This window comes from Cyprinus carpio, chromosome A20, assembly GCF_018340385.1.
Source record: "Cyprinus carpio isolate SPL01 chromosome A20, ASM1834038v1, whole genome shotgun sequence".
NCBI lineage: Eukaryota > Metazoa > Chordata > Actinopteri > Cypriniformes > Cyprinidae > Cyprinus > Cyprinus carpio.
Window position 1 is genome coordinate 16,709,989 of NC_056591.1, and position 11,892 is coordinate 16,721,880.

Here is an 11,892-nt window from a genome sequence, read left to right on the forward strand (position 1 = left end):
TCTCACTAGTTGTTTTGCATGCACGTTACATAACATGACAAATGTAAATGAATTACAATCTTAATAAATTAAATATTTAAATTATTATTTTTAAATAATTAATATACTGTATATTAAGAGTACTGACATCAACTATACACAGACATCTCTTAAATATGGTAATCAAAGCAGAGGCTGTTTAAAGAAGGTGTGCAGCTTACATGTCAAGACTTTTTTTTAGCTATTCTTTCTTATATATTTTAAATTATAACAGCTAAAGAAAATATATGCATCTCTTTTAACATCACCATTGTTACAGTGTCCACACACTCTCCCCCTCACACTTCTAGTCAGAGTCAGGATAGAATGGGACAGCATTCCCTAGGGAGAGCTGTTTAAACGGGATGGGGAGGGGGTGGAGCTGACAGTGGGTATAGGAAGAGAGAAGTGAGGGAGGGGTAGGGAAGAGAGCGCGTAACGTGAGATCACCCTCAGCAGCTCAGGCAAGTGCAGATGTGAGATGAGAAGAGAGCAGAGCAACTGAACTCTGGAAAGGTGGATACGACCATAACAATGTAAGATAATATTAAACATACAGATTTTTACCATCTTTATACATGTTATAATCGAAGACCGTGACGCATATGTGTGTGCCCTTGGATTTATTGACAGCTGTATGTGTCTTGGTACTTGTATAAAATTCAGGATTTTGATTGACTCTTTTAAAACTTATGTTTTCTTATATTTTGCATAATACCATGTTCAAGCTCTACCAGTGTTTTAAATCTGCATAGAAGATTTTCCTCTCCATGCTTTGAATGTTTTTGTTAGACAAGTTTGTCCAAACATGCCTATGCATTTTGGCGTAACAGTATCGAGTTCTAGACTGCAAGGCATTTATGAGCAAGAGAGTATCACTTTGACAGCTGAGTTTGTTATTATCATTACATTTGAGCATTTAGTAGCTTTGATACATTTGAGATGTTTTTGTATTCAAGGAAATCAAACCCATGACCTTGGTGTTGGAAGTGCTATACTTTATGATAATAACACTGTGGTATTAAAATAACACTCTCTTTCTCTCTCTCTCTCTCTCTCTCTCTCTCTCTCTCTCTATCTATATATATATTTTTATATATATATATATATATATATATATATGTATATATTATTATTATTATTATTATTATTATTATTATATGAGTTTAATATATGAATCTTCTACCAGGTGAGGTGTTTGAGTCCAGCACACTGGACGTCGCTCAATCTCCCAGCATCAACAGCGACAGCTGTAGGGACATGGTGACCCCCACACGGCCCCGCACCACAGAGGACCTCTTTGCTGCCATTCACAGGTAAATTCCCACAATACTTTGCTGTGATCCCTTTTCCAGTCTGGTCTACTTCCTTTCCACTCCATCCCTCCCTGGTCCCGTAAACTGCATTCATAATTTTAAACCGAGCTGTCCTATCCAATCTCAGATACATTCATCAAAGATGGAGTGTGGAAGGAAAGCAGCCTGTAAAGAGTAGAGCTTCTGTGGTCTCTGTGTGTCAGATGAGAAATGCCCCAGGCTGAAGTATTACCCCACTGGATGCTCATATATAGTTTGGCTGTGTTAAAAAAAAAAAGATGCATCTCTTCTAATTCCTTTATAAAACACTCATAGCCTTACTGCAGTCCTTCACATAAAAAATGCACCTGTGATGCACAGTGAATGGTGCATTATTTAAAATAGATTATGTTGTTGTGTTTTAGTTCACACACCCGTATTACGTATGCAGGCTTGCTATAGTCACGTGTAATGGGGAGGTTTTTGAAGTTCTTCAGCACGTCACACAATTTCACTTGAGAGGATTTGGTTTCCTCTGCTTCAGTGTGTGTGCGGCTTTGCTCTTCCTTCTGCTCTGGACTGCTGCAATCTCACACAGATATTAGAGCAAAAGATATCCTTGAAATGGAAGACCAGTTTAGATATAGTGTGACAGAGCACCAGATGCTATGTACTCCGTAAATCCTGCGGTTTGCCCGATGCCACTCTCAAAGCACTGAGCTTTAGATGAATCAAATAATAAAACTGGAGTAAAAGATAGATTACAACCACAGTGTATATAGCAATTATCTCAAGATTTGACGTGCTGTTTTCAAGGACTTTACAGTGGGGAAAAAAATGGTATTTATTCAGTATTTTTCATATTTTCTAGTTCAAAATATAAAAACATGCTTAAATCAAGATAAGCATAAATTTTGGTTAAAAACTAAATCCTATTACAGTTGTAATCGTAAACTAAAATAGTAATTATTAATTTAATATCACAATATGTTTTAATATATCACTTAATATATCACTTTAATAAATAGTCTCTGCACCTTATGCAGTTTGGCTTCTCAAGTAAATAATCTTGTTTTAATCATATATATGTGCAATTTTTTTTTTTTTTTTAGATATTTATCTTTTTTAAAGGATTTGTTTAGGATATTTAGATTTTTTTCTCATACTTTTAGGTATTGTTTTTTAGATATTATTGTTTCAACTCTTGCTTCCACATCCCTTGTAATTTTCCAACGATGTCATATCTGTTGTTCTCTTCATCTTTGGTCTTTCCTGATCTTTTCTATACTCCTTTTCCTTCTCTTTGTTCAGCCAGGACCAGTTGATCATGAACAACCCCCAACATATGAGGTGCGGTCTGGCAAGTAATTAGCCGTTGGCAATTCGTCTCGTGATGATGCTAGTGGGATTAGCTCTATAATCTCCCAGAGCATCTCAGATTTGGGATGAATTTCTGCTTCATCCCACAGATAATCCCACGCTCCCTAATCTGCAGCAGTTATGCCATGCTAATGAATTTGATGTGATCCTGAGCACACATGCTAGCATTCATTGACCCAAGGTCCCCCTACTGGTTGGCTGGGTGAATGAACAGCACTCTGGGTTAAAATGATGCTGGGCATTTTGCCCAGTTTGCTTTGTTGATTAAGCTTCCATTATGTGTGCACTTCCATAAAGTTGCAACGCTTGCAGTATTCCTCTTTGGTTTGGCTTTTAACACTGAAATTGTATTAAACATACCCCCCTACAATTCCACTATTTTTATCCTGCATTAAGTTATTCCTGCTTTTCCTATCTTGAAGTGAAGTTTTGGTTTGCTGGGGGCTAGCTGAGTTTAATGAGAAAATAGAGCAGAAATCAATGAAGGGGATAGGCTCATCAAGACTGAAAAAAATTAATCACAAAAATTTACTCCTTATTCCATTCACTCAGCTTCGGGAGTAGCTAGATTAGTTGTTAACTGAAGTGAAGCATTTTAGTTAAGCGTTAGTGTCGACAGTGCCGTGGCAGCCCTGTCAATGGAATTTTCTTTAAATAATAGTTTCAAACACAAAAAGATCAAATGTAACTTTTTTATATATAACTAAATGAACTGATGTTCTCCTGCCTAGTGCTAACTAATATAAGCTTTAACTAATATTGAAAAAATCTTGTTGGACCTTTGGTTTAGGGATGCACGATTTTAAAATTGATAAATAGACAATAGTAAAATTGGACACTATTTTAACAAAAAAAAAAAATTAAAACACCAAAAACTAAAACCAGTTGTTTTAAATGCTGAATTTAGGCATCACAGCGTTATAATGTATAGTACTGTTACAAAATTACATTTAAAAGTGTTATTAAACTAATAGTTTTTTTAAATGATAACCTTAAGTGAGCAGTAGATGATGGCAAAGGTAATCTGAATGTAGAAGTAGAAGAAATGAACACAAATATCTAATATCTTCAGATGCAGTTGACTGGTACTGAGATATTGTGCATCCCTCCTTTGGTTTTCATTGCTTTATTTCTGTTTTGACGAAACAACTTATCTGACATTACTTCATCTTTGTCTCCAGGTCGAAGCGGAAGGTTCTGGGGCGCAAGGAATCTGAAGAGGACCGTTCACAAGGTCCTTTATCCCCACCAGTCACCCCTACAGGAATAGCCCCCGGCTTAACTTCCCCTGTGCCACGGCAAACAGGCTCCATCCAGCGCAGCCTGCGCAAATCCGCGACCAGCAGCGACACCTTCAAAGCCCTCCTGCTAAAGAAAGGCAGTCGCTCTGAGACCAGCTTCCGCATGTCTGCTGCAGAGATGCTGCGCAGCACCGACCCACGATTTCAGAGGGCTCACTCTCTCGACTCCTCATTTGATCCAGCATCTCCAACGGGTGAGAGCCCCTGCTCTTCACCGGGCCGGAGCAAGAGGACACCTGAGGACTGGGTCCGCAATGAGGGAATGTTCTCAACGTCCCCATCGTTAATCGGTCCGAAGTATGGCCGATCTCGCACGCCGCCCTCCGCCGCCAGCAGCAAGTATAACGCCCGCAGCCGGATCCTCAGCAGCCCCATGACTGTTATTTGCGAGAGGGATGGAGAATTCGCTGACTCTGAAGAAACATGCCCTGTTCCTCCATCAAACATGCCCCTTCCCATTTCTCAGGACTCTAACAGCACTTTATGTGAGCAGAGCAGTAGTTAGAATACCAAACGGCTCCTTGGCAAAGGCAGAATGTCTTCTCGGCACCAGAGATTGACTGAGGGCAGAGGACCAGGAAAGGCTGAACTCTAGAAGGTCTTGCCACCCGCTAATCCAGACAGCGCTGTCTGATGTTGTAGCGTTGGCTACGACTTGAGGATCTAAGGTAGATCAATCAGTCAGCTCAAGCAGTAGATGAGATACTGCTGTAACTGTAGTTCTTTAGAAAAAGAAAAAACAACAACAATCTAATCCAATTTGACTTTTTTGGAGAAAACTCCACTTTCAGTGGCAATACTAAATGCATCTTTCCAAAGCTTAGCAATTAATTCTTTCCATTCTTCAGCAGTAACAGATTTGCATGGGTGTTTTTTGGTGAAGCAGTTAACGAAAGTTGTAATGAAGGAATTACTATGTGACTGCTTGTTTTGGCTGTAGTAGTTCAAGTTGATGGATATTTTGTCTGCGTCATGGGAGCGTCACATCTCAAACTTCACTGAGGCAGCTCTGTCAGCGCCTTACCGCTTGAGTACGCCGGTCTACAAAGACCAAGATAAAGAGTACACTGACCGATTCCTACAAGAGACTATCTTTCCGTACTGTTCAGACCATAGAAAGTGTCTGGAATGGAAAAGGAATTGTGAGTCGAGGGATTGGAGCAATGACGGCTTGTTTGTGGAAACATTTGTGTTTGGTTTATGGTGTGTAGGTTTGCACTGTGTTCATCGTCGTCTTTTATTTGTCATTTAAAAAGCATTGTGTCTGTGTTGGTTATTTTAAAGAGTTAATTCTGACATCTTACTTGAAACAAATGACTGGTTTACTTAAAATTGTGTTGGTTACCAAAGAGTCGAATGGGACACTCTTAACAGCCTGAGTTCTGTTCTGTTAACATCTAGCGAAAGTAACCACTTAATTACTAATCCTCCTGTTTACCTGTCGAGCGTTTTCTTTTGCAGTTTTATAATGTTTTTTATGTATATACCTACAGAAATGTTAAGTAACGCCTGGCCTTATTTTCAAAGAATTTGTATATTTTAGAAACCTAGGAGTGGCTTCCTTTTGTAGAGTATTTATTTTACAAATAGCCAGAAAGTGGTTTGATATACTGTAGCTGGAGGTGGGCTTTATGGGATGGAGGTGAATGAGGTGAAATTAGATGGGACAGATGTGTGGTCAAGAGACTTTACATCCAAATTCACCAGTCACAGAATTTCTATTTTGGTCCTTCACCCATCCTACCGATGTAAACGCAGATCAGAAAAGCAGAAGAAAGAATGATGGTAAAGAGGAAGCAAGCTGCTAACTCTCTAGAGTATGTCTCTGTAATAAAACATGGTGATATTTAAAAATTGCCCATGTGTCTTGTTTCTGTCTTTTACTCACTGCCACCTGTCAGCCGCCAGCCCAAATCACAATCTCCCATGACACCCACAGCAGTACATCAACTCCAGAGGCTTTGCACGGTCATCAAGCCCTCTTTCTGTCCATCATTTAAAGCTTGATACAGTGACCTGGACCAATATCGTATACAGACTGATCTTTATGGGTTCTATCAGGACAGAGGTCATGAATCCTTGTTTATGATTCGGCTGCAACAGAGAGATAGAAGTAAGCCTCTTGTTTCTCCACATGCACGTCATCTTTTGTGCTGAGCTTGTGAACATGATATTCAAGGACCGTTACCTCGAAAATAAACCTGATGACGGTGCAGAGATTGTGTTTGGCCTTGTAGGATTTCTCTAGCTAGCACCTGAAGTTATGTCCCAACTTTTGCTGGCTCTTTTAGTAATTTTAAATGACCAAAATAAAATTAAATTCATGACATGTTTCTGTTTATACACCGAATAAATGTGTTGACTGAAACCTAAATTATGCAACTTTACATAAAATATTAAAGAGAGAGCAAAAAAAATAAAAATAAAAGAAATAAAAAATAATTCTTACTTTCGCCAGCAGGGGTGTAGTGTCTGGGTATGCAGGGTATGCACGTGCTTATGGGCCCGGGCTGATTGGGGGCCCGCCTAGGGGAACCTTTTGATTAAAATGAGGGAACGAATTCTTAATTTGTGGCTACAATAAATATATGTATACATATTTGTCAGCATGTTTTTTTTTTTTTTTTATCAAAAGACTACCAAAAGTAGCCATTCTTTCCATTGAGAATACATGAAGCCTTAAATTGAACACCGAGGACATTGTGGATCGATTTAAATTAATTACAACTAAAACGAGTGAGTAGGTTTCTTCTTCTTCTTTCTTTCTGTCTTTTTGCACTTTGGGCCGCTGTGCTAAGAATGTGTTTGCATTAGGCTAAGTAATTTAGTAAATATGGCGGCGTTTTAGTGTCATAATATTTTTAGAAATGTCAAAATTACGAGATTAAAGTTGTGATATATTCCCAGAATAAAGTTAATGTTAATATTCCACCTACTCAAAAAAAAAAAATGTCTGTGGCGGTTAACTGATTTATGAAAATGTTTCAAAGTTTATTGACATTTTCGAAACACTGATTTATCGATTAGCCTACATGAGGCATTCTTAAAGTTGTCCTGATTTTTTTTTTTTTTACATATCTTTCTGATATTAATTCATGTTCTCATGCTGGAACTAGTAGAAAACAGAAAAAAGAAAATTGATTCACATGCCGCTTGAACTGAGGTGAATACTGTGATCTCACACCACATTAAAGAGCAGAAAAACACATTTATTGTGATTCATCATAAAATTGACAGAATGGCTATGATTTGTAATATATTAAAGATAACAAAACATGCTTAATGCAATTATGGGGTGGGTGGCACGCTACAAATGAATAGACTTGAAAACATTAAATATTATTTCCAAGAATACAGTCAATAAAAACGCTTCTGAATAGTCATGTAATGTTATATACCTCAGAAACGACAACAAGGAGCGTTGGGCCCACATTAACGTTTGGGGGGTCACGTACAAATGTTTTTGCATATGGGCCCTGGGCTGACTACACCACTGTCCGCATAAAGCCTAACTACCAGCATGGAGTGCACACCCAGAAGTTTGTACATCTGCCACAAACACGGTTAGACTACTAGGATGACTGCAGATGTCTAGTCTGTCCTCATTCAAGACGAGGCGTCTGGCATCTGAAACGAACTTATTATTATTGAATTATTCAATAACGACCGGCGGGATTTGCCTCTTTAAGTCGAGAGAGGAGTTGAAAACGGAACAGTAATACTAATGGTAAGTAATACAGACCCTCTCATCTCCCAAAAGTAAGACGAGTCGTCATGGTTTCGATTCTGTTTTCACGCAGACGCAGGCGCAGTGTATAAGTTACTTGGAAACAGTCGGCACGAAGGGCGACTAACATTTCTGACATGTCCGACAATCCATCGTCCCTCGTTATCCCATGTACACGTCACGTCAAGAGACGCACGACAAAGCCGAAATAAAAAAAGTCAGAATACGAGTAAGATTCCGGCTAATAAAAATTCGCTCAGTGTATACCCGTCCTAATGGATATTTCGAAAAGGTAACGAAGTTTCAATATTAAGCATTAACTGCAACAGTGTCAAAACAATGCGTGGTTGGGTGTAATGTGATAAATCGTCTGCTCTTCTGCCTGATTGATTACAGACACACAGCAGAGTAAATAAGCGAATCACCTGTGCTGTGCTAACCCAGACTAATATCAGAATCAGAAAGCGCTTTATTGCCAAATGTGCTTACACACACGAGGAATTTGTCTTGGGGACAGGAGCTTCCAGTGCACAGACACTGTGAGTAATATGTAAAAACACACAATAGACAGTACAGTATAGTTATAGTTTTTACTCTTTTATGCGTTTTGCTTTTTATTTCAATTTTATTTTTTTGAAAAGTTTTATTAGTAGCCTACCCTACCTATGCCCCCGAAATTACCCATGTTAATGTTCTTTTCTCACTTTCTCTGTGGAAGAAACTTTGGAAGGTACAGGTAATAAAAAAAAATAATTAATTACCTCATCCATTAACATACATCTACCATCGTTCCACTCTCCTTCAAAGCGTCATCAAGCTTCTCCTCTGTTATTATTTTGAAAATTCGACCTCTAGCGGCGAAAACTTACATATTGTGTCTTTAAGATCAAACTGACAAAATACAAGTTAATACAATGTCATTGTTCCCTTAAATGGTTAGATTCAATATCGAGTGCAATATAAACAGCTTAAAATACAGATTTATTCAGATAAAGACATAGATATTTCACAACATTTAAAGTTAGTGATTCAGTCAAGTCATGCAGTACTTGTGCCTCTACAAACATAAGTGCTTTGAGACGTTATTAGTGACAACAACAGCCGATTAGAAATTATTGCAACATTCTTTTTGTATGATTTCACAGATAACTGTAGGTACCTAAAGAGTTAATGTTGCTGTAAAATATACTGGTCAGATATACGATTAGTAGTGTTAAATTCTTTTATAAAAACATTCAGGCACTTGAGGTACATAGTAAACAAAGCATCTGCACAATAACTATTGTTAAGTTCAAACAAACAGATTGACCTCCTCTTCATTCACATCATAAGGCATGACCATTTGATCCTTAAGGACTTTTATTCCTCATCTTTGATCAGCCACACCTCGTTCCTGCGGTTTGTCAGTTTGAAGGGGCTGTCATATCCCGCTCTGTAGAACGGGGCCTCCTTGAATTTCATCCCATCCCTCTTGAGGCTCTCTATCAGTTTCAGAAGCTCCACACGGCTGCTCTCACTGTTAGCAAAGCCTCCATAGGTCCTGCAGAAATACAGGCCAAGCAACTGTGAAGCTAGGACAACAAAATCTGAATACATTTAATGATTATAAAAGAAGTCTCTTATGCTCAGTAAGACTGCATTTATTTGATATATATATATATATATATATATATATATATATATATATAAAACAATAGTTAAAATAGTAATATTGTGAAATATTAAAATTGAAAATAACTTTTTTTAAATATAAATATTTAATATATAATTTCTTCTTATGATGACGAAGCTGAATTTTCAGCAGGCATTACTCCAGTCTTCAGTGTCACACGATCCTTCAGAAATCATTCTAATGTACTGATTTTCGGCTCAAGAAACATTTCTTCCTGTTATCAATGTTGAAAAGTTGTGCTGCTCAATATTTTTATGAAAACTGTGATTTTCAGAATTCAAAATAACAGCAGTTATTTAAAATATAAATATTTTCAGAATTCTAAATGTTTTTCTGTCACATCCTTACTTCAATTTGTTTTTTTTGTTTTTTTAAACTGACCTCAAAATTTTGAATGCTAGTGTAGCATTTTCATTTACAGTATAGCCCTTGACACAAACACACCTCACAAACAGCGTGACCTCTTGTCTGTTCTCGATGAAAACATCTGGATCAGTGGGTTTGGGTGGGTCAGCCTGATGTTCCTCAGGGATGTAGAAGGACACAGTGAAGGTGCTTTCACAAGCGGGTCCAGCACCAGGCTCAATCAGACAGCTCACTGGTGCCGTCATCTCCACCTTACACTCTGATACATGACGTACAGGACAAGCACTCAAGTAAAGGAGCAGAAACATGCACTGATCTCAGTGTCTGAAATGTCTGCTAAAGTTATCTTGCAAATGCAATGTCATCTGGTGAATCATTAGCACAATTACTCTGTGGAAACACAACCTGCCACATGCTTTTTATTATTATAAAGGCATATCGAGATGTGATTTATTGCAGTCATGTAGCTCACAGAAAACCATTTCAACATAACTGAATTTTGGCTTTGTGCATGAGGTGATTTCTCACCTATGTGCTTATGTTATTTTCCATTGTATACATGTTGTGTAATAAAAATGTCATAATCACAGGCCGAAAATGCAGAAATAATGGCTGAAAGCTCTAATCTTGAATGCCTCCTATTTAAAAAAATCTGCTCTCTAGTCACCTACAGGAACATGACCACTTACTTTTGTCATTATTCCCCTGAATGTATTTGAAGAGTCTTCTGAAGCCAGTGCTAAGGGCCGGGTCCTGCTCCATGCCAGTCATAGCTGTGCTCACCCAGTTTGTTGCGTGGTAAGTACGGACCTCATAGTCTTCACCCTAAAAAGCATCTATTCATCAAATATGACTGGAAACATATGAGCCATTAAACAACAAACAACAATAAACAAGGTCTGCTTTAATCTAGAAATGAGTCTAGGACTACATCAAGAACTAAGCATTATCTTTGCTAATAAGTAAAAATTAACATATCCAAAGTCTGCAGTAAAGTCCGAAAGGTTTCTGGCAAAGTCACCCATGTACACACTAACCTTACTCTGTTGAGCAGTGAACTTTGGGTGCTGGAGTCCAGAAGAAAACAAAGTCTGACCGATGGCTTTAAGCATCTTGACTGTAATGCTGTTGAAAATTAAAAATGGATTAATAAAGTTGCAAACTATTTATACAAAATACAATTTAGAAATGTAAAAATCAAAACGTGAGAATGAGGTTCTACACCTGACACCAGATTAATTTTTGTAATGATTCCACATTTTTACCTAAAATGTCTTTTATATATATATATATATATATATATATATATATATATATATATATATATATATATATATATATGTATATGTGTGTGTGTGTGTGTGTGTGTGTGTGTGTGTGTGTGTGTGTGTGTGTGTGTGTCTTTACTTGAAAAATAAATAAATAAAAACAGATTGATTTTTCCATACAACAATACTGTTGGCAAGGAGTGGTAATTAGTAGTCCAGTACGTTGGGACGTTTATAGGATTTTATACTTCTCTGCCCATATTAACATGATTATGACAAGGCTAACAATGTTATATGACATGATCTAGATGATAATTAAAAGTAAATACAATTTAAATCTGTTAGTTCAAGTTTCGACATGATGTAAACAGTATTCTGCGCTGTTTTATCGCGCAATATTGAGGAAAATACACATTTTTAAAAATACATCATAATTAGCTTTTCCCCCCATACGGGACTCTAATAAAAAAATTTTTTAAATGCATATGGATGGAATATGGGCCACGTCTTTACATTAAGACTGTCCAAATTTTGCCAAATTGCGCTGAAGTCAAACCACTATATTACACACTTATTAGATTACAGTGATATATAAACTCACCTGTCCGCCGTTTAGCGCTAAAATGTAGCAAGTGACTAAAAACTAAGAGAAGCTCGAGCGCAGTATTTAATCGTCCGTCAGACAGGTGTGTTGTAACTTCTAGGTAAAGAAGATGCACTTACGGGCGCTATGTAACAAGTCTCCGCTTAAGTAACGCTTACACTGACACTTCCGTGTTTTCACGTTACATCACGCACGAGAAGGCTCTTATTGGTTGTGACGAATATGTAAATAAAGAAAGACACGACCCAGCAGCGCAATAAT

At 37.6% G+C, this 11,892-nt stretch overlaps 2 protein-coding genes across 12 annotated transcripts in view; one reads left to right on the forward strand and one right to left on the reverse strand.

Annotated features, from left to right (window-relative positions):
• LOC109112655 (NHS-like protein 1) overlaps nt 1–5,851 on the forward strand; it is a 71,449-nt gene extending 65,598 nt beyond the window's left edge. For 6 of the 9 annotated variants that reach the window (XM_042777856.1, XM_042777853.1, XM_042777855.1 and 3 more), the window contains 3 exons: nt 1,208–1,334; nt 2,625–2,663; nt 3,875–5,851. In XM_042777856.1, the coding sequence (XP_042633790.1) occupies nt 1,208–1,334; nt 2,625–2,663; nt 3,875–4,499 (791 nt within the window). In that variant the 3' untranslated portion in view covers nt 4,500–5,851. The remainder of the gene's footprint in view (nt 1–1,207; nt 1,335–2,624; nt 2,664–3,874) is intronic. The other 3 variants (XM_042777860.1, XM_042777852.1, XM_042777859.1) reach the window with 1 other exon arrangement.
• A 2,832-nt stretch (nt 5,852–8,683) lies between these two features.
• LOC109112937 (heme-binding protein 2-like) lies at nt 8,684–11,811 on the reverse strand. Of its 3 annotated transcripts, none has more exons than XM_042777867.1 (5): nt 11,751–11,811; nt 10,797–10,884; nt 10,449–10,584; nt 9,838–10,018; nt 8,684–9,261 (listed from the first exon to the last, which is right to left on the reverse strand). In XM_042777867.1, exons 2-5 carry the CDS (start codon nt 10,869–10,871, stop codon nt 9,081–9,083), a joined length of 573 nt encoding a protein of 190 aa, XP_042633801.1. In that variant the 5' UTR covers nt 10,872–10,884; nt 11,751–11,811; the 3' UTR covers nt 8,684–9,080. The 3 variants fall into 3 exon arrangements, with proteins under 3 accessions (XP_042633801.1, XP_042633803.1, XP_042633800.1); XM_042777869.1 differs by having other exon boundaries at nt 10,797–10,876; nt 11,629–11,807; XM_042777866.1 differs by having other exon boundaries at nt 11,629–11,805.
• Between the last annotated feature and the right edge of the window lie 81 nt (nt 11,812–11,892).

Excerpts from the sequence above, each read along its gene's own strand:
- LOC109112937 (XM_042777867.1), bottom strand. The coding sequence starts at position 10,871 with ATGCTTAAAGCCATCGGTCAGACTTTGTTTTCTTCTGGACTCCAGCAC. Across the intron at positions 10,585-10,796 it reads TCACTGCTCAACAGAGTAAG|GGTGAAGACTATGAGGTCCG; the intron begins GTTAGTGTGTAC and ends GATGCTTTTTAG. Across the intron at positions 9,262-9,837 it reads GAGGTCACGCTGTTTGTGAG|GACCTATGGAGGCTTTGCTA; the intron begins GTGTGTTTGTGT and ends GTATTTCTGCAG.